The 27,999-nt window shown below is 44.6% G+C and overlaps 1 protein-coding gene across 1 annotated transcript; it reads left to right on the forward strand.

Moving 5' to 3' along the window:
- The first annotated feature begins 105 nt into the window (after positions 1–105).
- On the forward strand, positions 106–27,793 carry parva.L (parvin alpha L homeolog). The gene is made up of 13 exons (XM_018257287.2): positions 106–435; positions 15,237–15,326; positions 16,615–16,685; positions 18,654–18,756; positions 20,938–21,078; positions 21,611–21,726; positions 22,580–22,638; positions 23,185–23,204; positions 23,366–23,427; positions 23,865–23,933; positions 24,035–24,136; positions 25,117–25,189; positions 25,708–27,793. Exons 1-13 carry the CDS (start codon positions 300–302, stop codon positions 25,782–25,784), a joined length of 1,119 nt encoding a protein of 372 aa, XP_018112776.1. The 5' UTR covers positions 106–299; the 3' UTR covers positions 25,785–27,793.
- Positions 27,794–27,999: the final 206 nt, after the last annotated feature.

Consider the following 27,999-nt stretch of genomic DNA (forward strand, 5'->3'; position numbering starts at 1 on the left):
AAGTTTAGCGGAAGTGAGTCACGTGACTGAAACGCAAGGAAGTAACGAGTTCCCTTTATAGAGACACTTCCAGCCGGAATAAATGGGGGAGACGTGGGGGAGGGGCAGAGAGGAGCCCAAGATTTAGCAGTGGGAGAGGAATGTGGGGGCAGCAGGCTGAGTCTGGTGGGGGGGACAGAGGGATGTCATGTGTCTAATCCAGTCCCAGGCGGGGTCGGGGAGAGGGAGGATCGCGGCTGAGAAGATTCCGGTTCCGCCTCCGACCCTCCCCTCAGTGCAGCGCTGCGCCTCTCCCAGTCATGGCAACGTCCCCCCAAAAATCTCCTTCCAGCCCGAAATCCCCCACTCCCAAGTCTCCCCCTTCTAGGAAGAAAGATGATTCGTTCCTGGGCAAGCTGGGGGGCACCCTGGCACGGAGAAAGAAAGCCAAGGAGGGTGAGTGTCTGATGGGCTTATTGGGGCTCTGATTTGTGATTCTGCCTTCCCTAGGGGCAACACTTCCACTGCATTCCTTATCACTCCTTCTAGCTCCGCCCACTCTAGTCTGCCCTCAGGGGCCCCATTTAGTGAAGGGCCCGGACTGATACTCCCACTACTGACAGTCCTGCCCCTGCAAATATTTCTACTACTGCATTAAATACATTGTGTCCCGTCTGCAACTCCCTGCTCCCTGCATGAAACGCAAACTCCCTGTACCCTGCATGAAACGCAAACTCCCTGTACCTGTGCACTCATGCTGGGCTCATGGGGACAGAAATGTGGAGGGTTGGGGAATCTTAGGAACTCATAGAACCCACAAACCTGTGTCTGTATATTTTTATTTGTGTAGCGCTCCTTGAGGGCAAAGCACTGTACAACAAAACAATAAATTAATAGTAGTTAGTAATTAGTAGTAACAAACAAGAGGTCACTGAAATAAAAAGTAACAATAAGTGCATTATTAGAAATATAATTCACAAATATAAAATATAATTACAATACAGATTAAGTGCTCATTGTCAAGGAGACAAAAGGCTGGAGGACCCTACCCCACAGAGCTTACAGTCTAAATGGGAGGGTAACATACAGACACAATTCAGAGGGGTGTTAAAGTCCTAGTTTGTTACACTGTTATATCAGGGCCAGTTCCCAGTTCAGGTGTTATCCAGGTGCTCCCAGAGGTAGTTTTTGAGTTTTGTTTTAAAAACACCAAAGGAGGATCTTAAGGTTCCAAAACTAAAGGACTGGCCTCGCTAGGGGAGCAAAGCTCTGGTTATGATGTGGGACACCAGTTCAGATTCAGTTTGGACTATAAATGTTTCTAGACTAGAATTCAAACTTTTACAGGGTGGTTTTTAAGACATTATTTCCATGAGTCATGTCATGGGGTAAAAAAAAAAAAAGAGGTGTGACCAAATGGCGGTGGTGCAAAAAAATCTGAAAACGACTTTCACAGACATGAGGGTATAGCGTTTTGTGTGCCCAGAACATTCCTTCTCTGTATATTTGTATTTATAGATATGGAAGGAGGTGCCATATTGATTCCCTTAGACAGTACAGTATGAGGGTATAGCTTATTGTGTGCCCAGAACATTCCTTCTCTGTATATTTGTATTTATACATATGGGAGGAGGGAGGTGCCATATTGATTCCCTTAGACAGTACAGTATGAGGGTATAACTTATTGTGTGCCCTGAACATTCCTTCTCTGTATATTTGTATTTATACATATGGGAGGAGGAGGTGCCATATTGATTCCCTTAGACAGTACAGTATGAGGGTATAGCTTATTGTGTGCCCAGAACATTCCTTCTCTGTATATTTGTATTTATACATATGGGAGGAGGAGGTGCCATATTGATTCCCTTAGACAGTACAGTATGAGGGTATAGCTTATTGTGTGCCCAGAACATTCCTTCTCTGTATATTTGTATTTATACATATGGGAGGAGGGAGGTGCCATATTGATTCCCTAAGACAGTACAGTATGAGGGTATAGCTTATTGTGTGCCCAGAACATTCCTTCTCTGTATATTTGTATTTATACATATGGGAGGAGGTGCCATATTGATTCCCTTAGACAGTACAGTATGAGGGTATAGCTTATTGTGTGCCCAGAACATTCCTTCTCTGTATATTTGTATTTATACATATGGGAGGAGGGAGGTGCCATATTGATTCCCTTAGACAGTACAGTATGAGGGTATAGCTTATTGTGGGCCCAGAACATTCCTTCTCTGTATATTTGTATTTATACATATGGGAGGAGGAGATGCCATATTGATTCCCTTAGACAGTACAGTATGAGGGTATAGCTTATTGTGTGCCCAGAACATTCCTTCTCTGTATATTTGTATTTATACATATGGGAGGAGGGAGGTGCCATATTGATTCCCTTAGTTATATATGCAAATGTACATTGCAACAAAACCCCAAAAAACAAATATTCACTAGGCAAACACTAAAGGAAAATACATGTTTAAGAGCAGGGGCCCCAGTTTTCTACTTGGATAATAGTCTCTTAAATTAAAGTGCAAGTACACCTTTATTGCCCTGCAATAATATTAAAATTCATTTTATGCCTTCAATATTCAATGTAGGTGTTACTGGCTCAGCCTGTTGTGTTTATAATCCCATTCCAAAAAGAAGAAAAAAAGGACTGATGGGGGTGTGGTTTTATGTGAATAGGGGTGTGGTCAGTCAAAACGGTCTTTAAATGGAATTCTGTTCAATGGGGACATAAAGGCTCCATAAATCTCAGAGGTATTCCCCTGTACCAAGAGCAATTTTACTGGAAATTCTGAGTGTTCAGTGGTCCTTTAATATGATATGAAAGTATTAAAGTTCTCAGTATGTTCCATTAGGAAAGCAGTATAAAAGAGTAAATGACCAACCAATGCTCAGATGTAAAGAAGGGAACTAATTGCTACACAAGCAAAGACCAATCCCTAAAAGGCTTTTATGTTTATTATAAGCAAATAAGAACACAGAAGCATGAATGCAAATGAAATACAATTTAATAAATTCAATTAAATAAAAATGTAATTCATTATTTTGGGGAATGGCCCTTTCTTCTTGTGGGTGATGGCATCTTGATTTTTATACTTTCACAAGTGCAGGGAACATTATAGGGGGGGCTACAATAGTTACCTTTGGTGCCTTGCAGTGTTGAGTCCCTGAGTTCAGTTCTGACCATGGAATTATTTTTAAACAATTGATATATTCTACCCGTACCCGTGTGAGTTTTTGGACTTATGTGCAGTTAGCTGGTCTAGTGCATTAAGAATCCTGATTGGTTGCCAAGCTGGCTCCCAGCATCCACAAGCTTTTGGTGGGGTGCTGGGAGTTGTAGTTCTCCAAGTGCTCACTAGATGCACCAGAGCAGCCCTGCAGACATGGGGGAAGAGATGGAGCGGAAGGGTAATGGTATTTCAGTAGTGGAGATGTAAATGAGATATTGGAAAATATGCACTGACACTTTGCAGGAATTCTAAGTATACGAGCGGTGAAAGAAACATTCCTTCTCTGTGGGTGTAACTTTGCCTTTGTTTTCTTTTAATCATCTTAGAATCGCAAAACTTTGTTTTGTCTGCCCTTTATCCTCATCCACACAGTGGCCCCTTTGATGCTTTTAGCTCCTTTCCATTTGCTTTCAGAAATGGCCCTGAACTGAACTACAACTCCCAGCATCCCCAGCATGATTTCTCCTATTTAGGATCCATATTTCTCTGTGAATGGCAGCAGCTGTACACACAGGAGGATACTCAGCCCTTCCTAAGTGCATTGACCTTTAGGCTTCCGTGGGAGGCAGGCCCAGCTGTGTTTATATGTATGGGAAGTCTATTATCCTGAAAGGAAGATGTGTCCTGATTTTCTGCTTTGGATTTTCTGGATTTATCATGAACAGCAAGGGCAAAAAATATTTTGGTTCCCTCCACTGCACCCTCAAACCCCTTCATATATTGTTTCCAGTACAGGCAGGGGATTCATGATCCTAAATTGACCCACCTGCAGTTGTGTGGTCTCTTCCGTCTGTTATTATGCCACTGGTCAGCTGGTCTCTACCAACATAAACTACCAGGGGTGCCTTATACATTGGGTAGTTTTGACTGCTTTACCTGCTGCAGGAGGCAGAGCTATGTAACCTGAAATCACCCTACTATCCCCTGCTTTTTGTCCTGTCTTAGCATAACAGGGAACTCGGAGTATCACTCATGTATTATAAGGGATAATGTACCCCCTACTGTAAATGATAAGGATATTAGAAGTCACTGAGGGGTTGTTCTGTGACCATATAAAGGCACAAGGCTGCAGGCTGAGTTATACAGGGAACTCTGAGTATCACTCATGTATTATAAGGGATAATGTACCCCCTACTGTAAATTATAAGGATATTAGAAGTCACTGAGGGGTTGTTCTGTGACCATATAAAGGCACAAAGCTGCAGGCTGAGTTATACAGGGAACTCTGAGTATCTCTCATGTATTATAAGGGATAATGTACCCCCTACTGTAAATGATAAGGATATTCGAAGTCACTGAGGAGTTGTTCTGTGACCATATAAAGGCACAAGGCTGCAGGCTGAGTTATACAGGGAACTCTGAGTATCTCTCATGTATTATAAGGGGTAATGTACCCCCTACTGTAAATAATAAGGATATTAGAAGTCACTGAGTCCCTTAGACAAACAAGACAACATTAATGATGATCTGGTGACAATAACGTGGAGTTTTATAGAGAACGTTGTATTCCGCAGACTCTTTAATGCTTTGTATCCCTCCTCCGAGCTGCGTTCTGTGTCATCAGGGCAATTGAATATAAATATTTTAAAAGCTGCGGTTTCTATTCGCTGAATGAATCAAGTGCAATTAATGGAGGGGCGCTTTGTAGAAACGGCTTTTAGATGAGGGGGTTCAAGGATTGTTAGCCCAGTGTCTCTGCTAAATCCCTGGCGCTGCTCGAGGGGGGCCATGAACCTGAGCAATTTATCTATTGTCTCCCCAAATCCCTCCGACTGGTAACACAGTAACACAACAGCACCTTGACCCCCGGCCGCCTCATCATTCTCATTCTACTTTCATATATATTTAAGCTTTTGCTTTTGTTACAGGAGATAAATGTCATGTAAAAGGGCACTCGAGGCAAAAAAAATATGTGATTTGAAATTTTAGGCGAAAGTGGAACATTTCTCTAATGTAACGGCGTTATTTTCTTTAGTTCTTGTGCTGCGATGATTGAAATTCCTCATGCCTATTTAGTATGCATACAGGCCAACCAATCACAAGCCAGTCTGGCTGCTTCCTCTGAAACTACAGTTCGGCCTTTTTCAGCAGGATTCAGATTGGCCGAATCCTTGAGCCTGGCCGAACAGAATCTGAATCCTAATTTGCATATGCAAATTGTGGGCAGGGCGGTATTTTACGTGACTTTTCGTCACAAAACAAGGAAATAAACCACATTTTTTCCATATATTCCTTTCCCGCCCCTAATTTGTATATGCAAATTAGGGTTCGGTATTCGGCCAAATCTTCCACAAAGTATTCGCCGAATCCAAAATAGTGGATTCGGTGCATCCCTACTAATAATAAGATAGTATTATCCAGAATGCTTAGGACATGGGGCTTTCTGGATAAGGGATCTTTCCGTAATTTGGATCTTAAGTCTACTAGAAAATCATAAAAACATGAAATAAACCCAATAGGCTGGTTTTGCTTCCAATAAGGATTAATTATATCTTAGTTGGGATCAAGTACAAGTTACTGTTTTATTATTACACAGGAAAAAGGAAATAATTTTTAAAAAATTGGTTTATTTGGATACAATTGAGTCTTTGGGAAATGGACTTTCTGTAATTTAGAGCTTTCTGTATGATAGGTTTCCTGATAATGGATCCCATACCTGTTGGGATTCTTCAAATCTTTACCCTAATGAAATACCCCCTCCTGTTATTCTCTAGGGCAGGAATGCCATGGGGCCCCATCACGTGCCCCTGAAGATGATTTATTGGGGTACAAGTATTGTTGAGGAGTGCTATGTGTTCCCCACATTTGCTGAACCTTCTGGCCTTCCTGCAATAAAAATCAGAACCTGGGGTAACAATTCTGGAGGGCTGTGCCCCCGATTTCCAATGCCTATGGGCCGCATACTACAAACATAGCAGGGACCTCTGGGTTATAAGTACATCACCTGGCTGGGCCCCTGAACTGTGGCCCCTGCAAACCAGGTCCAGACTAGGATTCAAAAGATGCCTTGGCCTTTTAAATACACAGAGGTCCCTGCAGGTCCAATAAATAGTGACTGGCTATGGCATCATACAGCAGGCCAGGCCAAGCAGAATAGCCCTCGAATGGAAAAAAATTGCCTATCCAAAGTGCCACCTGCCCAAGCAATTTAAAGGGTGGTTCACCTTTAAGTTAACTTTTAGTATGTTATAGAATGGCCAATTCTAAGCAACTTTTCAATTGGTCTTCATTATTTATTGAGGTCTTCTTCTTACTCTTTCAAATGGGGGTCACTGACACCAGCTAAAAAAACAAAAGTTCTGTAAGGCTACAAATGTATTGTTATTGCTACTTTTTATTACTCCTCTTTCTATTCAGGCCTCTCCTAATCATATTCCAGTCTCTTATTCAAATCAGTGCATGGTTGCTAGGGGAATTTGGACCCTAGCAACCGGATAGCTGAAATTACAAACTGTACAGCTGCTGAATAAAAAGCTAAATAAGTCAAAAACCACAAGTAATGAAAACCAATTGTAAATTGTCTCAGAACATCCCTCTCTACATCATACTGACATTTAACTCATTGGTGAACAACCCCTTTAACAAACTCAGAAGCTGTGCTATGGGAATTTTCAGGTTATGCTACAAAGTCAGACTGTGACCTGCCATTAATTTAATCCTTTTCTTGGCCGTAGAGAGAAGTGTAGAGGAAATCTAGGGGTTCCCTTTAGTAACCAGGGTTCAGTGCCAGAGACCTGTATTTTAGATCGAGGTGGGATGTAAGGGGTTAAGTGCCGGGGGCCTCACAGGCGCTGTGCTGTTTAGATTCGCTGCCCTGCAGATCGCACAAATTTCGCTTTCCTTTTATGGAAGAAAGTGGGGAAATTGAGTGCAGATGTAAAGGTGGAGGAATGACAGGCTCTGCACTGGGACAGAGGGCTCTGCACTGGGACATGGGGCTCTGCACTGGGACATGGGGCTCTGCACTGGGACATGGGGCTCTGCACTGGGACAGGGGGCTCTGCACTGGGACAGGGGGCTCTCCACTGGGACAGGGGGCTCTGCACTGGGACAGGGGGCTCTGCACTGGGACAGGGGGGCTCTGCACTGGGACATGGGGCTCTGCACTGGGACAGGGGGCTCTGCACTGGGACAGGGGGCTCTGCACTGGGACATGGGGCTCTGCACTTGTAGAGGGGGCTCTGCACTGGGACAGAGGGCTCTGCACTGGGACAGAGGGCTCTGCACTGGGACAGGGGGCTCTGCACTGGGACAGGGGGCTCTGCACTGGGACAGGGGGCTCTGCACTGGGACAGGGGGCTCTGCACTGGGACAGGGGGCTCTGCACTGGGACAGGGGGCTCTGCACTGGGACAGGGGGCTCTGCACTGGGACAGGGGGCTCTGCACTGGGACAGGGGGCTCTGCACTGGGACAGGGGGCTCTGCACTGGGACAGGGGGCTCTGCACTGGGACATGGGGCTCTGCACTGGGACATGGGGCTCTGCACTGGGACAGGGGGCTCTGCACTGGGACAGGGGGCTCTTCACTGGGACAGGGGGCTCTGCACTGGGACAGGGGGCTCTGCACTGGGACAGGGGGCTCTGCACTGGGACAGGGGGCTCTGCACTGGGACAGGGGGCTCTGCACTGGGACAGGGGGCTCTGCACTGGGACAGGGGGCTCTGCAACCAGCAGCACTTCCCTCTTACACGTGCAGCTGTGCATTGACCTGCCCGGGGGGCGGGGGAAAGGAGCTGAAATATCAGGGTTATGTAAAGGGGAACTTCAACACATTTGTATTTTAACATTCACCTTCTTCTGTTATGACGAACTCTAACCAACATTTCAATTGGTCTTTTTTTTTTAAATCTGGTTTTTTTTCATTATTTGCCTTCGTTAGCTCAGTTAGACCCTCTAATGTTGCGTCTTCCATTTTCACATCGAAAAACCATTGCCTACTTGCTAGGGTAAGCGGGACCCTAGCAACAAGATAGCCATTGAAAATTCAAAGCTTAGAAGTGCTGAACATAAAATGAAATCATTCAAAAACCCACAAAAGATGACAAAAAACAGAGACCAACTGCAAATTGTGTTTTTTTTTACAAGATAACTATGATTTAAATTTAAGTCTCCTGGTGTAGGATAATCCTAACTGTAGCTGGAGAGTATTTGTTTCTTCCACTCATTCCAGGCCAAATCCACTGCCTTATTTGAATCTTCTCACAAGTCGTTTTTTGGGGAAGACAAACAAATTCTAATGAATTTTTTTCTTTAATGGTTGGCGCAGGTCTGGGTTTGTAAGGAAATGCAGAGCTAATGCAGTAAAGTTATAGTTTCCCCCACCAAATAACCGTCAGGCTTGTGACTTTGATTTCATCCTCGGTACAATCATTCTGAGCTTTTCTCTTATTAAATAAATTCTAGGGATGCAGCGAATCCAGGATTCGTTTCGGGATTCGGCCAGGATTCTGCGTTTTTCAGCAGGATTCGGATTCAGTCGATTCCCTCCACCCAGCCAAACCAAATCCTAATTTGCATATGCAAATTAGGGATGGGGAGGGAAATCACTTAACTTTTTGTCACAAAAAAAAGGAAGTAAAAAATGTTTCCCCTTCCCACCCCTAATTTGCATATGCAAAATAGGATTCGGTTCGGTATTCGGCCAAATCTTTTGTGAAGGATTCGGGGGTTCAGTCGAATCCAAAATAGTGGGTTTGGTGCATCCCTAATAAATGCACAAAAGTTTCCCCCTTGCCTTTACCCCAAAGCAGCCAATAAGCACATAGATTTTACTGGTCAGTTAGACGGATGAAAGCAACCGTCTGATTGGGCAAATTGATACAATAAACATGTGGCAGCATAGTTATTCCCCTGTACTAAGCACAATTCAGCAGGAACAGTCCCCTAAGTTTGCTCATAGTCTGTACAGAGAGATCCCATAAAACTATGGCAGCATAGGTATTCCCTGTACTAAGCATAATTCAGCAGGAACAGTCCCTAAGTTTGCTCGTAGTCTGTACAGAGAGATCCCATAAAACTATGGCAGCATAGGTATTCCCCTGTACTAAGCACAATTCAGCAGGAACAGTCCCTAAGTTTGCTCATAGTCTGTACAGAGAGATCCCATAAAACTATGGCAGCATAGGTATTCCCTGTACTAAGCACAATTCAGCAGGAACAGTCCCTAAGTTTGCTCGTAGTCTGTACAGAGAGATCCCATAAAACTATGGCAGCATAGGTATTCCCTGTACTAAGCACAATTCAGCAGGAACAGTCCCTAAGTTTGCTCGTAGTCTGTACAGAGAGATCCCATAAAACTATGGCAGCATAGGTATTCCCTGTACTAAGCACAATTCAACAGGAACAGTCCCTAAGTTTGCTCATAGTCTGTACAGAGAGATCCCATAAAACTATAGCAGCATAGGTATTCCCCTGTACTAAACACAATTCAGCAGGAACAGCCCCTAAATTTGCTCATAGTCTGTATAGAGAGATCCCATAAAACTATGGCAGCAAAGGTATTCCCTGTACTAAGCACAATTCAGCAGGGAACAGTCCCTAAGTTTGCTCATAGTCTGTACAGAGAGATCCCATAAAACTATGGCAGCATAGGTATTCCCCTGTACTAAGCACAATTCAGCAGGAACAGTCCCTAAGTTTGCTCATAGTCTGTACAGAGAGATCCCATAAAACTATAGCAGCATAGGTATTCCCTGTACTAAACACAATTCAGCAGGAACAGCCCCTAAATTTGCTCATAGTCTGTATAGAGAGATCCCATAAAACTATGGCAGCAAAGGTATTCCCTGTACTAAGCACAATTCAGCAGGAACAGTCCCTAAGTTTGCTCATAGTCTGTACAGAGAGATCCCATAAAACTATGGCAGCATAGGTATTCCCCTGTACTAAGCACAATTCAGCAGGAACAGTCCCCTAAGTTTGCTCATAGTCTGTACAGAGAGATCCCATAAAACTATGGCAGCATAGGTATTCCCCTGTACTAAGCACAATTCAGCAGGAACAGTCCCTAAGTTTGCTCATAGTTAGGGATGTCGCGGACTGTTCGGCGGCGAACTTGTTCGCGCGAACATCGGCTGTTCGCGTCCGCCGCAAGTTCGCGAACGTCGCGCGACGTTCGCGTCAAAATCGTTCGACCATTCGATCGCTAAAATCGAACGATTTTCGGATGTTCGAAGTTCGCGAACTGTTCGCGAACTGTTCGCATTTTTTGCCGGTGTTCGCGAACGGCGTTCGCGAACACATTATCGGCGGTTCGCTACATCCCTACTCATAGTCTGTACAGAGAGATCCCATAAAACTATGGCAGCAAAGGTATTCCCTGTACTAAGCACAATTCAGCAGGAACAGTCCCCTAAGTTTTCTCATAGTCTGTACAGAGAGATCCCATAAAACTATGGCAGCATAGGTATTCCCTGTACTAAGCACAATTCAGCAGGAACAGTCCCTAAGTTTGCTCATAGTCTGTACAGAGAGATCCCATAAAACTATGGCAGCATAGGTATTCCCTGTACTAAGCACAATTCAGCAGGAACAGTCCCTAAGTTTGCTCATAGTCTGTACAGAGAGATCCCATAAAACTATGGCAGCATAGGTATTCCCTGTACTAAGCACAATTCAGCAGGAACAGTCCCCTAAGTTTGCTCATAGTCTGTACAGAGAGATCCCATAAAACTATGGCAGCATAGGTATTCCCTGTACTAAGCACAATTCAGCAGGAACAGTCCCTAAGTTTGCTCATAGTCTGTACAGAGAGATCCCATAAAACTATAGCAGCAAAGGTATTCCCTGTACTAAGCACAATTCAGCAGGAACAGTCCCCTAAGTTTGCTCATAGTCTGTACAGAGAGATCCCATAAAACTATGGCAGCATAGGTATTCCCTGTACTAAGCACAATTCAGCAGGAACAGTCCCCTAAGTTTGCTCATAGTCTGTACAGAGAGATCCCATAAAACTATGGCAGCATAGGTATTCCCTGTACTAAGCACAATTCAGCAGGAACAGTCCCCTAAGTTTGCTCATAGTTTGTACAGAGAGATCCCATAAAACTATGGCAGCATAGGTATTCCCTGTACTAAGCACAATTCAGCAGGAACAGTCCCCTAAGTTTGCTCATAGTCTGTACAAAAGGATAGAACACACTTCGCACAATTCAGGAGAATGTCTTAACCAGCACCCAGTTTGGGGGTAATTGAGTTCAAGACTTTAAACTGAGCAAAACATTCATGTACAACGGGACACAATGAGGCGACTGCCAAAAAGCCTTCTGGAAAAGCACTTCCAATAAAACCTAATACCTTCCGACAGTGGTTCAGAATAATGAAACGTTTCCAATGGTTTCATCCTGCTGGATCAGCACATTTCCAGTGGAGCCCAAAGCCAAGAGTCCAGTGAATTTCCTGGAGACATGGCCCACATTCCTCGGATTCAAACATCTCACCCTATAGGGTTACTATACAGTCATATGAAAAAGTTTGGGAACCCCTCTCAATAATAATTTACTCCACTTTCAACAAAAAAGATAACAATGATATGTCTTTCATTTCCCAGGAACATCTGAGTATTGGGGTGTTTTCTGAACAAAGATTTTTAGTGAAGCAGTATTCAGTTGTATGAAATTAAATCAAATGTGAAAAACTGGCTGTGCAAAAATTTGGGCACCCTTGTAATTTTGCTAATTTGAATGCATGTAACTGCTCAATACTGATTACTGGCAACACCAAATTGGTTGGATTAGCTCGTTAAGCCTTGAACTTCATAGGCAGGTGGGTCCAATCATGAGAAAAGGTATTTAAGGAGACCAATTGCAAGTTGTGCTTCTGTTTGATTCTCCTCTGAAGAGTGACAGCATGGGATCCTCAAAGCAACTCTCAAAAGATCTGAAAACAAAGATTGTTCAGTATCAGGGTTTAGGGGAAGGCTACAAAAAGCATCTCAGAGGTTTATTAAACTGTCAGTTCCAACTGTAAGGAATGGAATGAGGAAATGGAAGGCCACAGGCACAGTTGCTGTAAAACCCAGGTCTGACAGGCCAAGAAAAATACAGGAGCTTAAAACCAATTTTGCTATTTCACTTGTGTTGCTGCATTTTTGTGCTTAACCCCGGACATTACTTTTATTGCTCAGAAGAGCGACGTCTGGGGACTCTGGGATATTTCCACCATCTCGACCTATAATTACACATGACACTGATAGGAATTACAAGCTGTAATTGCATTTTTTTCCCCTTTGTAAAACAAAACCTTTTAAGTAGGTTTTTGTACTGTGATCCCCCCGTTTATTTGCTGTTTGAGCAAATTATTTGCCCTCTGTATTGGGCTCTTTGTTGTTGGAATTGTTCAAGTCTCTCCTAATGATATTAAAAACATGCCTTGGTACCGTATCTGCACTGCTAAAGTGATTTGTTGGGAAATTTGGCTTAAAGGCAGAATATGTTGTACTTATTGCGAAGATTTATTATCCTTTTATTTTGTTCCCTTTAAAGGGGTGGTGCACCTTTAAGTTAACTGTTAGGGTGTAATAGAATGGCTGATTCTAAGCAACTTTTCAAATGGCCTTCATTTTTTACATTTTGTATGGTTTTGAATTATTTGCCTTCTTCTTTTTGACTTTTTCCAGCTTTCAAATGGGGTCACTGGCTTTGTGAGGGGTTAAACTTTTTTTTATCTAAGGGTTTTAGCAGTTATGGAGTCATAGGAGTCATATACCAGAGCTTTATAAATGGGGGGGATGGTGGCAAGGTTCTACAGTTGTAAGTAGGAAGAGCAGGGGGATAGTAGCAGCAGTTAGTCAAGATGGAGACCGTTGAACAAGATGGAGACAGTAGGGCAAAAGGGAAACTGTAGGACAAGATGGAGACAGTAGGGCAAGGTGGAGACAGTAGGGCTAGATGGAGACAGTAGGGCAAGATGGAGACAGTAGGGCAAGATGGAGACAGTAGGGCAAGATGGAGACAGTAGGGCAAGGTGGAGACAGTAGGGCAAGGTGGAGACAGTAGGGCAAGATGGAGACAGTAGGGCAAGATGGAGACAGTAGGGCAAGATGGAGACAGTAGGACAAAGTGGAGACAGTGGGCAAGATGGAGACAGTAGGGCAAGAGGGAGACAGTAGGACAAGATGGAGGCAGTAGGGCAAGATGGAGACAGTAGGACAAGGTGGAGACAGTAGGGCAAGGTGGAGACAGTAGGGCAAGGTGGAGACAGTAGGGCAAGATGGAGACAGTAGGGCAAGGTGGAGACAGTAGGACAAGATGGAAACAGTAGGGCAAGGTGGAGACAGTAGGGCAAGGTGGAGACAGTAGGGCAAGGTGGAGACAGTAGGGCAAGATGGAGACAGTAGGGCAAGGTGGAGACAGTAGGGCAAGGTGGAGACAGTAGGGCAAGATGGAGACAGTAGGGCTAGATGGAGACAGTAGGGCAAGATGGAGACAGTAGGGCAAGATGGAGACAGTAGGGCAAGGTGGAGACAGTAGGGCAAGGTGGAGACAGTAGGGCAAGGTGGAGACAGTAGGGCAAGGTGGAGACAGTAGGGCAAGATGGAGACAGTAGGGCAAGATGGAGACAGTAGGGCAAGATGGAGACAGTAGGACAAAGTGGAGACAGTGGGCAAGATGGAGACAGTAGGGCAAGAGGGAGACAGTAGGACAAGATGGAGGCAGTAGGGCAAGATGGAGACAGTAGGACAAGGTGGAGACAGTAGGGCAAGGTGGAGACAGTAGGGCAAGATGGAGACAGTAGGGCAAGGTGGAGACAGTAGGGCAAGGTGGAGACAGTAGGGCAAGATGGAGACAGTAGGGCAAGATGGAGACAGTAGGACAAGGTGGAGACAGTAGGGCAAGATGGAGACAGTAGGGCAGGATGGAGACAGTAGGGCAGGATGGAGACAGTAGGACAAGATGGAGACAGTAGGGCAAGATGGAGACAGTCGGGCAAGATGGAGACAGTCGGGCAAGATGGAGACAGTAGGACAAGATGGAGGCAGTAGGGCAAGATGGAGAGAGTAGGATAAGATGGAGAGAGTAGGATAAGATGGAGACAGTAGGACAAGATGGAGACAGTAGAACAAGTGATCTAGGTATGGCTCACTCCGCTATGTGGGGACTATACTATATATATATATATATATTATATATTTGCTATACCCTGCTCATATAAACAGTTATTGATATTATATCAGGGTACTATACAGTTGGGCCACAGACCGGATACAATTAATCACACTGTATCCCTCTAATCGTGGCCTTGCATCTATTCATGGCTTTTGGGTTGTACCATTTCTATAGACCTTCCGTGTTTGAAACAATAAGGAATGTAATTATGACCTGGATACAATTCCCATAGGTCCCGCTGCCGGGCTCATGGCCACTATTCGGAAGTCGCAATTCGGAAGTCACTTGCTCTAAGACCTTGACATTGTTTTATCTGTGTATGTTCCTGCTGTGATCCCTCCTGCTGCCTCTGATCCCTCCTGCTGCCTCTGATCCCTCCTGCTGCCTCTGATCCCTCCTGCTGCCTCTGATCCCTCCTGCTGCCTCTGATCAGTGTTGTGCTTCAGACGGGGGTCCCTGGTTCAGGGGGGAAGGATGGAGAGTAGCAGTAAATTATAGGGGACAGATGGATGCACCTGCAGCAAGGGAAGGGGAACGTCTCTAAATCAGGCTAAATATAATTAGTGTGTCCTTTGGTTCCCGTTGCACTTTTGTTTATTGGAAAAAACGATTCCTCAGGCTGCGTAATGATTCTCCTTTTATACGGGGGGCTTTAGCTATAAAGGTAAACACAGATTTTCTGTACAGGGGTCTGCCGTGTTTCTTGGCCAGGAGTCAGCAGATAATGGGATGAAAACGACTTGCCATTTCCTGAAAAAACACTCGCAATTAAATCCAAATATCTGCTGCACTCGTCCACGGGCCAAACATGTGATGGGGGGAGAGCCACGTTGTCATTGAAATGAAAAGTGATTGCAGGGACCAGGGATAACGAGGGGAAGGGTTAATTGTAAGCTTTTGTGTTTTGCAGTATCCGAGCTCCAGGAGGAAGGGATCAATGCTATTAACTTGCCGCTCAACCCCATTCCCTTTGAGCTGGACCCCGAGGACACGATGCTTGGTATGTTCATCCTACAGCCATTGCTCAAGTATGAGGGCAGAGGTTGATATGTGTAGTTGTATTTAAGGATGGGAGCTGCCATATTGTTTCTCCTAGAGAGTATAGCTTACTGAGTGCCCAGAACATACATTCCTGTATATTTGTATTTATACATATGGGAGGAGGGAGGTGCCATATTGATTCCCTTAGACAGTATAGTATGAGGGTATAGCTTATTGTGTGCCCAGAACATTCCTTCTCTGTATATTTGTATTTATACATATGGGAGGAGGAGGTGCCATATTGATTCCCTTAGACAGTATAGTATGAGGGTATAGCTTATTGTGTGCCCAGAACATTCCTTCTCTGTATATTTGTATTTATACATATGGGAGGAGGAGGTGCCATATTGATTCCCTTAGACAGTACAGTATGAGGGTATAGCTTATTGTGTGCCCAGAACATTCCTTCTCTGTATATTTGTATTTATACATATGGGAGGAGGAGGTGCCATATTGATTCCCTTAGACAGTACAGTATGAGGGTATAGCTTATTGTGTGCCCAGAACATTCCTTCTCTGTATATTTGTATTTATACATATGGGAGGAGGGAGGTGCCATATTGATTCCCTTAGACAGTACAGTATGAGGGTATAGCTTATTGTGTGCCCAGAACATTCCTTCTCTGTATATTTGTATTTATACATATGGGAGGAGGAGGTGCCATATTGATTCCCTTAGACAGTACAGTATGAGGGTATAGCTTATTGTGTGCCCAGAACATTCCTTCTCTGTATATTTGTATTTATACATATGGGAGGAGGAGGTGCCATATTGATTCCCTTAGACAGTACAGTATGAGGGTATGGCTTATTGTGTGCCCAGAACATTCCTTCTCTGTATATTTGTATTTATACATATGGGAGGAGGAGGTGCCATATTGATTCACTTAGACAGTACAGTGTGAGGGTATAGCTTATTGTGTGCCCAGAACATTCCTTCTCTGTATATTTGTATTTATACATATGGGAGGAGGAGGTGCCATATTGATTCCCTTAGACAGTACAGTATGAGGGTATAGCTTATTGTGTGCCCAGAACATTCCTTCTCTGTATATTTGTATTTATACATATGGGAGGAGGAGGTGCCATATTGATTCCCTTAGACAGTACAGTATGAGGGTATAGCTTATTGTGTGCCCAGAGCATTCCTTCTCTTTATATTTGTATTTATACATATGGGGGGGATATATATTTGTATTTATTGATGGGAGCTTTGCCTTAACTATCTTCTTGCTTTTTCTTTAAAGAGGAAAATGAAGTCCGAACGATGATCGACCCATTCTCAAGGAGTGATGCGAGACTGCAAGAGCTGATGAAGGTGAGTTTGTTGCTTTAAGTCGGTTGGTCCCCACCTGGGCCCCAAAGAGATTTTTATAGCCCCCCCAGACTGCCTTAGTAGTTGCAGATTCCATTGATTAACTCTGCAAGGCATTGTGGGGACTAGAACTGGCAGTTAGAGAGCCACTTCTGCGACATTGGTGCCATAGTCAAAAGCACATTTTCTTTCAAATCCCCTGTAGATGTTTCATTTTCTATCACCAGCTCAAAGTCTTAAAGATCAAACTCATTGCTTTTCCCTTGCCGGGCATCTGTCCGAGACAGAACTTACACTAGTGATTAAATCCTTTGAGCCGGATCAATGGGGACCCCTAATGTGAGAGGCGTGTGTGTGTGCCTGAGACAACTCCTTGCCAATTAATCCACCTTCCCCATTGATTACACTTCAAAATCAGACATTGCTTCCTGGCCGTGCAGACGCAGCAAACTGTCAGTTATTTTCATTAACTCCCTGAAGACTTGGAGTCGTCCGTGTTGGTGGGGCTGGTGATGGTGGGATCACTGTTCAAGGGGATAATTCCACATTATTCTTGCCCAGATCAAGCGCAATGAGTTGATCCCACACTGTTCCCTGCTGATGTCTCTATCTTGGAAAATCAATGGCAACTTGGAGAGGGGGAAGGTTATGATTGGCACTTGTTTATTTATGGCATGAGGCAATTTCACATCCGTCAGTGGAATTCTTATGTAGCCCTACCGGCCAGGCCTTCTACACCGAAAGAATAAAGGGAGACTAATGTAATTTACTACTACTACTAATAGTAGGTGACAGTTGTTTTTAGTGAACTTGGATGTAGCGAGCTCACCCACCTCTACAATTGCCAGAATTATGGGAAACCCATCCATTACTGTTGGAGGTGCCTTAAAGGGGGGATGTAAAAACATGCTGATGCCCTAGACCTCACATACAGTGGTGCCCTACACTTGTTGGAATGAACAACTGAGAAACACATATCTACTGGGAAAAGTATGTCAGGATGGAAACAGTAGGGCAAGATGGAGACAGTAGGCCAAGATCAGGATAGTAGGACAAGATGGAGACAGTAGGACAAGATGGAGATGGTAAGATAAGAAGGAGATAGTAGGATAAGATGGTGACAGTAGAATAAGATGGAGACAGTAGGCCAAGATCAGGATAGTAGGACGAGATGGAAATAGTAACAAGATGGAGACAGTAGGAAAACATGGGGACAGTAGGGCAAAATGGAGACAGTAGGACAAGATGGAGACAGTAGGACAAGATGGAGATGGTAAGATAAGAAAGAGATAGTAGGATAAGATGGTGACAGTAGAATAAGATGGAGAGTAGGCCAAGATCAGGATAGTAGGACGAGATGGAAATAGTAACAAGATGGAGACAGTAGGAAAACATGGGGACAGTAGGACAAAATGGAGACAGTAGGACAAAATGGAGACAGTAGGCCAAGATCAGGATAGTAGGACAAGATGGATACAGTAGGCCTAGATCAGGATAGTTGGACAAGATGAAGACAGTAGGCCAAGATCAGGATAGTAGGACAAGATGGAGACAATTGGATAAGATGGAGACAGTAGGACAAGGTGGAGACATGAGGCCAAGATCAGGATAGTAAGACAAGATGGAGACAGTAGGGAAAGACTGAGACAGTAGTATGAGATGGAGACAGTAGGGCAAGATGAAGATTCAAGAGGTAGATTGCAACCTTAGGGCAAGTTATAGGTAGTAGGGGATGATGATGACAGTAGGTTAATATTGTGCCCCATTTAAATGTGCAGATTTCCCCCCTCTCTACAATGCAACGTAACTGTGTAGGAAGAGGTATCCTGTGTGAACATGTTGTGGCTCAGAAAGCTTGTAGCAAGTGGACTGGAATCCTGGATACATGGGAAGTCTGACGGGTTTAAAGTAATACACACGATTTAATATCTCCTTCTGGTGCTAATATCTGTACCTTTGGGTTGCCAACAGGTTCTGATCGATTGGATCAATGATGTGCTGGTTGGAGAGAGAATCATTGTCAAGGATCTAGCGGAGGATATGTACGATGGGCAAGTTCTGCAGAAGCTTTTCGGTGAGTACAGGACAATACCCCCCGTGCCCTCCTGGAATCTTCTTCTACTTCTTCCTCTATCATTGGCGCCTCTGCTCATGGATCATTAACAGACTGAAAATTCTTGGTTGACTTAAAGGGGAAGCAAAAACTGCTCATCTAAACTTTATCCAAATTTCACAGGACTACAGATCTAACATTTGTATCAATGGTTGAAGCAGTCTGGGAGCTGTAGTCCGCTAAGAGTTGTATTGTCTAAAATGTTTTCCCAGCTCTCTTTGGCTTCATGTTCCGCAGTTTTGCACATAATTTACATATGAAAGATAACGGTGCTATAATACAGCATTCTCATTGGTCACTTCTCTGGACTCTGTACTGAGGTTTGATCATTGAGTGACATTAGCAACGACAAACTGACTGAATCATATTGGGTTAACAAAAGTAATAATATTAATACAGGTTTAAACTGGCAGCAGAGATTCATTGTTACTTACAGTGCAGAATCAATTTCCCTTGAATTTCTCTTGATTTTTTTTAAAATTATTATTGTTGTTGGAAACTGTGAGAATTAACTTCTTCAGGGCATGTTGGATCTGAAAAGGAACATTCTGTTCCAGTGGCTGCACAGATCCTATCTGATCCCCATTGTAAGCAGCAGTCCTGTCCTGCTTTATGGCAGCTGAGATTCTAGCTATCTGTATAACAGAACATTCTGTCCCAGTGGCTGCACAGATCCTATCTGATCCCCATTGTAAGCAGCAGTCCTGTCCTGCTTTATGGCAGCTGAGATTCTAGCTATCTGTATAACAGAACATTCTGTCCCAGTGGCTGCACAGATCCTATCTGATCCCCATTGTAAGCAGCAGTCCTGTCCTGCTTTATGGCAGCTGAGATTCTAGTTATCTGTATAACAGAACATTGTGTCCCAGTGGCTGCACAGATCCTATCTGATCCCCATTGTAAGCAGCAGTCCTGTCCTGCTTTATGGCAGCTGAGATTCTAGCTATCTGTATAACAGAACATTCTGTCCCAGTGGCTGCACAGATCCTATCTGATCCCCATTGTAAGCAGCAGTCCTGTCCTGCTTTATGGCAGCTGAGATTCTAGTTATCTGTATAACAGAACATTGTGTCCCAGTGGCTGCACAGATCCTATCTGATCCCCATTGGAAGCAGCAGTCCTGCTTTATGGCAGCTGAGATTCTAGCTATCTGTATAACAGAACATTCTGTCCCAGTGGCTGCACAGATCCTATCTGATCCCCATTGTAAGCAGCAGTCCTGCCCTGCTTTATGGCAGCTGAGATTCTAGCTATCTGTATAACAGAACATTCTGTCCCAGTGGCTGCACAGATCCTGATATCTGATGCCAATTTGAATCAGCAGTCCTGTCCTGCTTTATGGCAGCTGAGATTCTTTATACTAAGTATGAAATGCAGTAAATGCTGTTTGAGAAAACCTCCGAAACTTTCCATAGAAACTGGCTCAGATCACAAAGACTTTGAAGTCCTGTCTGAGTTCTTGAGTTCCATTTAATAACTTTATTTACTGAGAGGCCTCAGGTCTGTATGATTCCAGTCAATCAAGATTCCCCCCTCTCCCTGACCCCGGGTCTGTCGCGCATCTCGATTCATGTTTTATCCATTATTCCCTTCGGCTGAGAAGTCGGAACTTTGTGACCCCCCCTTTCTGCATCTTAATAGGAGCTTTATTGATTTCCAATGCTACATTTCAGCCGGTGGAAGCAGTAATAGATCTTCCCTCCCCGCCGGTGCATTACTAAGAGCAGCGGATCCCTTTTTATCTGGGTGCTGCTGCCGAGCGCTGAGGCTTCTTATAGCGGCACTTTAATGTGACATATTGGCCGCCCGACACTTGTGCATTATTTTTTATTCCATTTAATGTAGTGGGTTATTGTGTGAGGGAAAGAAAAGATTTTCTTTGTGCGTTTCCTACAAGGAGCCATTGAATGTGCGGAGAGGGTGCAGGGAGTGAGCAGTGCCGGGAGTAGGGACCCTACTTAGACCCTCTCAAAGACACTGTGTGGGTGTGTGACTCTTTCAGACTCTCCTTCCTTTTATTTCCCAGGAGAGAATAAAAGCCGCAGCGTGAAAAGGTTCCTTAATAAAAGAAATTCTCTAGTCGAGGAGGGGGGGGGGGTGTAATTTCAGTGCTTAAATTCTTCCCTCTGTCATTTCTTGCAGAGAAACTGGAAGGGGAGAAACTAAATGTCGCCGAAGTCACACAGTCGGAAATCGCTCAGAAGCAGAAGCTGCAGACGGTGCTGGAGAAAATCAACGAAACGCTCAAGCTGCCCCCGAGGAGCGTCAAGTGGAACGTGGACTGTAAGTCGGTCGATGTAAAGGGGCCTCTTTGTCATCCTAGGGCCATCCAACGGGTGTAGGGCAAGGTCAAAGGAGTAATTGCAATTAATCTTATTTTTTTAAAATTTCTTGGAAGAGTTTGGTATTGCTTCTTGAAATTGAAACTATCTGGTTGCTAGGGGTCTATTGTGGTAGCAACCAGGCAGCAGTCACCCTGGCAACTAAACACAACAGAGCTAGGTGTAGGGCCAGCCTAAAGGGGCACTTCACTTTTAAATTGCAATTGGTCCTTTTTTTAAAAAAAAAAATTGGGGGGTTGGCACTACTTCTTGGAATTGAAATGATCTGGTTGCTAGGGGTCTATTGTGGTAGTAATCAGGCAGCAGTAACCCTGGCAATAAGAGACAAATTGAAAAGTTGATTGGGCCCCAGCCCCCTAAGTAGTTCGACCACTGTAGCCTGTTGGGAATATGGGGGGTGGCCATAGGGTAGGAGAACCTCGATACATTTGATGAATTAAAGTGTTTTTTGTTTTTCTTTCATTTTATTTCAGCAATTCATGCAAAATCTGTAGTAGCCATCCTTCATCTTCTGGTTGCCCTGTCGCAGTATTTCCGGGCCCCCATCCGACTACCAGATCATGTATCAATTCAGGTCGTCGTCGTCCAGGTAACCCCAAAGTTCAAGCCTTGGCATCTGAAATGTCCGACCCACGACTAGTTGAATATCAACTCCCACCATTCTAAACAGATCAACAAGCTTTCTGAGGATGCTGGGAGTTGTGGTTGCATAGAATTAGTTTTAATTGTTTCACACTAAGATGTCTTTTGGGGCTTGTCTCTGTCTCTATATATTAGGTACCTATCTAGTGCTACCAATCCCTATTTCTGTAGGGAAATGAGAGAGAGCAGACAGTAACCCTTCCAACACTTTCCTCTTGTCTCTATATATTAGGTACCTATCTAGTGCTACCAATCCCTATTTCTGTAGGGAAATGAGAGAGAGCAGACAGTAACCCTTCCAACACTTTCCACTTGTCTCTATATATTAGGTACCTATCTAGTGCTACCAATCCCTATTTCTGTAGGGAAATGAGAGAGAGCAGACAGTAACCCTTCCAACACTTTCCTCTTGTCTCTATATATTAGGTACCTATCTAGTGCTACCAATCCCTATTTCTGTAGGGAAATGAGAGAGAGCAGACAGTAACCCTTCCAACACTTTCCTCTTGACTCTATATATTAGGTACCTATCTAGTGCTACCAATCCCTATTTCTGTAGGGAAATGAGAGAGAGCAGACAGTAACCCTTCCAACACTTTCCTCTTGTCTCTATATATTAGGTACCTATCTAGTGCTACCAATCTGTGTAATATAAGGGGATGTTATATAAACCATGTATTCAGCTTCTGAGCTGGTCTCTGTAGGGGTGTAAATGGGGGGGGGGAGAAGTTTCAAGCTGTTAAAAGCAATGGGCGAGTGTAATTGGCAATCATCACCTCGTGGTGTTTTTCTGCTTCCAGAAGTTGGACGGAATGTTGCAGTCTCGGCACATCCAGGAGGAAATCACCGGTGACACAGAGTATGTGATCAGCGCCATTGCCAAAGCCTCTATAATGGGACCCAGATGTTTTGGGGCAATATGATCCATTTGAACATATTAATGAGGTCCGAGAGTTCTGGGTGGGGAGGGCAAGATTTCCAGCTAAGAGGTTTATCGGAGAGCGTGAGAGGTCGATTAAATACACGCGTGATTATGTGTACCAGCGGCCTGTAACTGCTTCATAAATGAGTAGCCTGTCAACAGGGTGACATGAGCGCTTTCTGTGCATTCCAAAACCATATAATGCCAGGTGATTCCCAAAAACTGTTGCAGAATTTAATGTCTGGTTGCTATAGGTAACAGCAGCGGTGCAGTTTAGCGACTATGTTAGTAGATGAACCCCAAACTCTTATTGTGGGGGAAGCAGCATAAGCAATAAAAGGGTAACTAGCCTCTAGCTGAAAAGCTGTGCTGAAGGCAGACTCCCTATGAACCTGCACCCGTCTGTATAAAACTGTATAAAACCAACACCAACTGGAAAATTCTTTTCAACTGATTCCCTTTTTTCTCTTTCTGTTCCCCAAGGGCGCTGTCAGGAAGGCACGGTGAGTTCTGATCATTTTATACAAGATGATAGAGATCCGGCTGTTGGCAGAGTAAAACTCCCAGCACCCTCTCTAACAGGCGGTGGATGCTGAGAGCTGTAGTTCAACCACAGCCACCATTGGGTATTTCAATGTATTTTTTCTGTGTGTTTCTTGCTTAGAGAGAGATGCGTTTGACACCCTGTTCGACCACGCTCCAGACAAACTTAATGTGGTGAAAAAGGTTTGTTACTTGGACTTTAATTTGGGTATTTAAGGGGTTAATGTTTCATGCTGTCAATGTATGACGTCTAAGCTCCACCCAGCCAATCACTTGTCTGCGTAATGCCTTTAGCACCGCCCCATAACCACCATTGGCTGCTGATTTTGTTTAGCACCGCCCAGGCGGAGTATCGGGTCCAATCCGCAACAGGCCATTGATTGTCTTTAGAACAACCCTTTGGCCCCATGTGTACCCCTCAATGTACTGTATCCCTAAATCTCTGGGATCAACTGTAACATCCATTGTTGTGTTCCCTTGGGAATATCTGTAAGAGAAAGGTCCCAGCTTAAATCTTGTTTTTAAATTAGGGTTCAGCAACTGTTCCCCATTAGTTCCCCTCCAGTGCAGCAGCCCCCTGCCTTTACTGATTATCTCTTACCTTTCCCTTTGTCCCCCAGACTCTCATCACGTTTGTCAACAAACACCTCAATAAACTGAACCTGGAAGTAACAGAACTGGAAACCCAGGTAAGGTGTTGGGGATGTCGGTGATAGACAGATACTAGACAGACATCAGAGACATAGACAAGGCAAGACATATTGATAAATATTGACTTTTTCTCGCGCAGTTTGCAGATGGAGTGTACCTGGTGCTTCTGATGGGTCTCCTGGAAGGATATTTTGTGCCTCTGTTCAACTTCTTCTTGACGCCAGAGAGCTTTGAACAAAAGGTACCTCTAGTCCTTCTATTAATCATGCACTTTCTTGTAGGAGCTGCCATGTTGCTTGTCTTAGTAGAGTAGACGGCAGTCGAGTAAGCGGCTATACAGTTGGCGGTAGTGATGTGTGGGCCGGCCCGTTAACTTGCGGGTCAGGCGGGTTCGGGCCCACCTCCCACTCTTCTCTGCGGCAGTAGAGTAGGCGGCAGTAGAGTAGGCGGCAGTAGAGTAGGCGGCAGTAGAGTAGGCGGCTGAAGAGTAGGCGGCTGAAGAGTAGGCAAGAGTAGAGTAGACAGGAGTAGAGTAGGCGGCAGGAGAGTAGGCAGCAGTAGAGTAGGCGGCAGAACAGTAGGCAGGAGTAGAGTAGGCAGGAGTAGAGTAGGCGGCAGAAGAGTAGGCGGCAGTAGAGTAGGCGGCAGTAGAGTAGGCAGGAGTAGAGTAGGCAGGAGTAGAGTAGGCGGCAGTAGAGTAGGCGGCAGTGGAGTAGGCGGCAGTGGAGTAGGCGGCAGTGGAGTAGGCAGGAGTGGAGTAGGCAGGAGTGGAGTAGGCAGGAGTGGAGTAGGCAGGAGTAGAGTAGGCAGGAGTGGAGTAGGCAGGAGTGGAGTAGGCAGGAGTAGAGTAGGCAGGAGTAGAGTAGGCAGGAGTAGAGTAGGCAGGAGTAGAGTAGGCAGGAGTAGAGTAGGCAGGAGTGGAGTAGAGTAGGCAGGAGTAGAGTAGGCAGGAGTAGAGTAGGCAGGAGTAGAGTAGGCAGGAGTAGAGTAGGCGGCAGAAGAGTAGGCGGCAGAAGAGTAGGCGGCAGAAGAGTAGGCGGCAGAAGAGTAGGCGGCAGAAGAGTAGGCGGCAGAAGAGTAGGCGGCAGAAGAGTAGGCAGGAGTAGAGTAGGCGGCAGAACAGTAGACAGGAGTAGAGTAGGCGGCAGTACAGTAGGCAGAAGCTGAGTTCTATAATGTAATGAGATGCAAAGCAAACCCCGATCCCTTTGTCACCACCAGGTTCTGAATGTGACATTTGCTTTTGAACTCATGCAAGACGGAGGCCTGGAGAAGCCCAAACCGCGGCCAGAAGGTATTCATTTGCACTCTATGACACCCCCTCACTTCCAGTAAAACTGAATGATCCAATTTGAGGTCAGAGGAAAAGTGTTGCAACATCTACACGAGCCCCCTGCTGTGTTACCTTCTCCGAATCCTGAACTATATCACATATGCTTTAGGGGGAAATGGGGGAACAGTTTATCCTTGGACTGACCAGGAAGAGGTCTCAGGTGGGGGGGGGGGAGATAATACATTGAATTAGTTTTTAGTTATTGCGGATAAAACCTAGTGAAAGAAATGGATATTAGATTATATGTTGCAGTACCGCTTCTCACCAGATGTTTCCCATAGGGCTGCTATAGAACAGCGCCACTTTTAGTTCCATGATTGATGGTTGAATGAAACAGCAAGAGGGCTGTGTGATAACTGCTCCACCAGAAAAGCAATGAATGTGTATCACAGGGGCCCCGGGGCCATTTAGATCTTTTTAATACATACCATAGAGATACATGCTGCCCTTGCGTCTCTCAAATCCCATTTCTATTCTAGATATTGTCAACTGTGACCTGAAATCCACTCTGAGGGTCCTCTACAATCTGTTCACCAAGTACAGAAGCGTGGAGTGACGGAGAGCCGCGAGGGAAGGAGAAGCCTAACATTTCATCCGATTTTTTTTAAATTAATTTTTTACACCAGTTTAAAGGGAACACAATACTTCTTGATTTATTTTCTACAAAGACACTGTTTTTATTTTAAATGCTAACGTTTCTTAAAGGGACCTCTGGGTATAAGGTCCGTATAAAAGACACAACCATTGGCTGACAGTGCTCTGGGCGACTGTATGGACGTATGAAGGTCAGTTTGCAAAATCGTTTAGGGAACAGTAACAGCCTCTTATGTATGAGCTGCAATCAAATGCTCTAATACAGGGGTTTATAAGCTGTAGCTGTTGCTTTAAGGGTTACAGCACATTTGCCCTTGTGCCTAAAAATTAACACTTCTCTTCCTGTGTAGGTGGCAAGTCTGTTGGCTGAGTTAACCCATGGGGAACAGACTCAGTTAAGTGAGGGTTAAAGCTTGCCACTCATTGGTTAATCCCTGCACAATCTGATCAGTTGCATATTTTGGGGTCCCATTGCCGTCCCTGTAAGTAATCTGGCCTCCATTTCCCTGGTGCTTAACCCCCCAAACTTGCAGCTGCCTGTGCTGATGGGTTCTGGGAAAAAGAATCTCACTATGCACATGGGGGGTCCTTACTGATCCCCCTCTGTTTGTGGGGCGCTGTTTGTTGTTGCGGAGCTGGTTATGGCACTAAATCTTCATGTTTAGAACAAACAGGGATCTTACAATACTTCAACAAAAACAATAGGATCGGAGGGCCCTGCTCACAAGAGCTTACAATCTAACCTATCTAAAGGCTCAATTAAATCAATAACAGGCAGGACTGGGAATCCAAAAGAACCAATCAGGGGTTTGAAAAGAGTAGACCTGTAAATGCCTCCTGCTGATTGGTTGCCATGGGTTACTAGACCTCACAGGGGGGCTTATTCCATTTTATATTGTCACTTGTGTCCCTCGGGGTGCTTCTTTCAGCCTCTCACGGTACAATATTTGTTTACAGGATTTTCACAAGCTTTTTTCAGCTGACGCTATGATTTTTTATAGGGTCATATCTCTCTATAGGGCGACAAATCTCCTCTTCTTCGGGGTGACTAATCTCCCCAAACTGCCTCCCGCCGGCTAGAATGTAAATCGCCAGTGGTATGGCAATCGGATCGCTTGGAATTTTAGCTGGTGGGAGGCAGTTCCGGGAGATTAGTCACCCGAAGACTAATCTCCCTGAATCTGAGTGTGTGTCCTGAACGTAATACTGTCTCTGTATCCCATAGGTTATTAGTGCCCCCCTAAAACAGAGGGTCGGACTGGGCCAGTGGGACACCGGGAAAAAACCTGGTGGGCCCCTGGCTCTTGTGGGCCCCGCCGGCAGGGAGCAAGAGCTTATCACAGTCATCTTTCAATCTGTCTGTCCATGTGTTCACATTAAAAAACAACAGGGAGGCTAGACTCACATGGTCCTGAATAAGGACAGGACTTGGCCGGACTTGTTGGGGTATTTACATGTTTGGGAGTGGCTGGGGTGAACAGAGCCAATGGTACTCCAGCTTTTAGGGGACTACAGCTCCCAGCATTCCCTGTTGTTAATCTGTGCAACAAACCACATTAGCCTTTGTATAGGGTGCTGTATTTATACCTGTACCCCATCCCCCTAAATTTTCCAGCCCTGGCACTATTCATTGCACCCTTCTTTTGTGCCTGAACTCATGTGTTTGTCCCAGTGCCCCCCAATACATTTCCATTAAGCTGTCTGTATTTAACACTTCCTATAGGATTTATTTTATTATGCACTAATTAATTACAGTTGTATCCTGTTGAATTCCGTATTTATTATTACAGCCCATATTTAGCACGAAAAGTATAAGAATTTAGTCACAACTTGTCTTAATTTGCTTTTCTTGTTAATTCGCTAAACCAGTGCGGTCCAACTGCTGTGATCCCGAGGGTCGGAATTTTTCTGGCCTACTTGGTGTAGGACTGATAATGGAAACCAGTGTTGACCACACCCTGTTTTTTAAACCACACCCACTTTAAACCACACCCATGTTAGTAGAATAACTTTTAATGATGGGGGATCGCAGCCCATGAGCCTCCAGTTGGACAACACTGAGAGAATATAATGTAACACTACTGCCAAACTGTATGTTTCTTATTCTAATGCTGAATTAATATCAACTCTGTAGATAACTGACAGTTGATAACAAAGCTCTAGTTTAAGTACAATGA

The sequence above is a fragment of the Xenopus laevis genome, chromosome 4L, assembly GCF_017654675.1.
Source record: "Xenopus laevis strain J_2021 chromosome 4L, Xenopus_laevis_v10.1, whole genome shotgun sequence".
NCBI lineage: Eukaryota > Metazoa > Chordata > Amphibia > Anura > Pipidae > Xenopus > Xenopus laevis.

Bases quoted from the DNA above. Each gene is read 5' to 3' on its own strand.
- parva.L (XM_018257287.2), top strand. From the start codon at position 300: ATGGCAACGTCCCCCCAAAAATCTCCTTCCAGCCCGAAATCCCCCACT. The intron at 15,327-16,614 runs GTATGTTCATCC...TTTTCTTTAAAG, and splicing joins CCCCGAGGACACGATGCTTG to AGGAAAATGAAGTCCGAACG. The intron at 22,639-23,184 runs GTATGTGATCAG...CTGTTCCCCAAG, and splicing joins GAAATCACCGGTGACACAGA to GGCGCTGTCAGGAAGGCACG.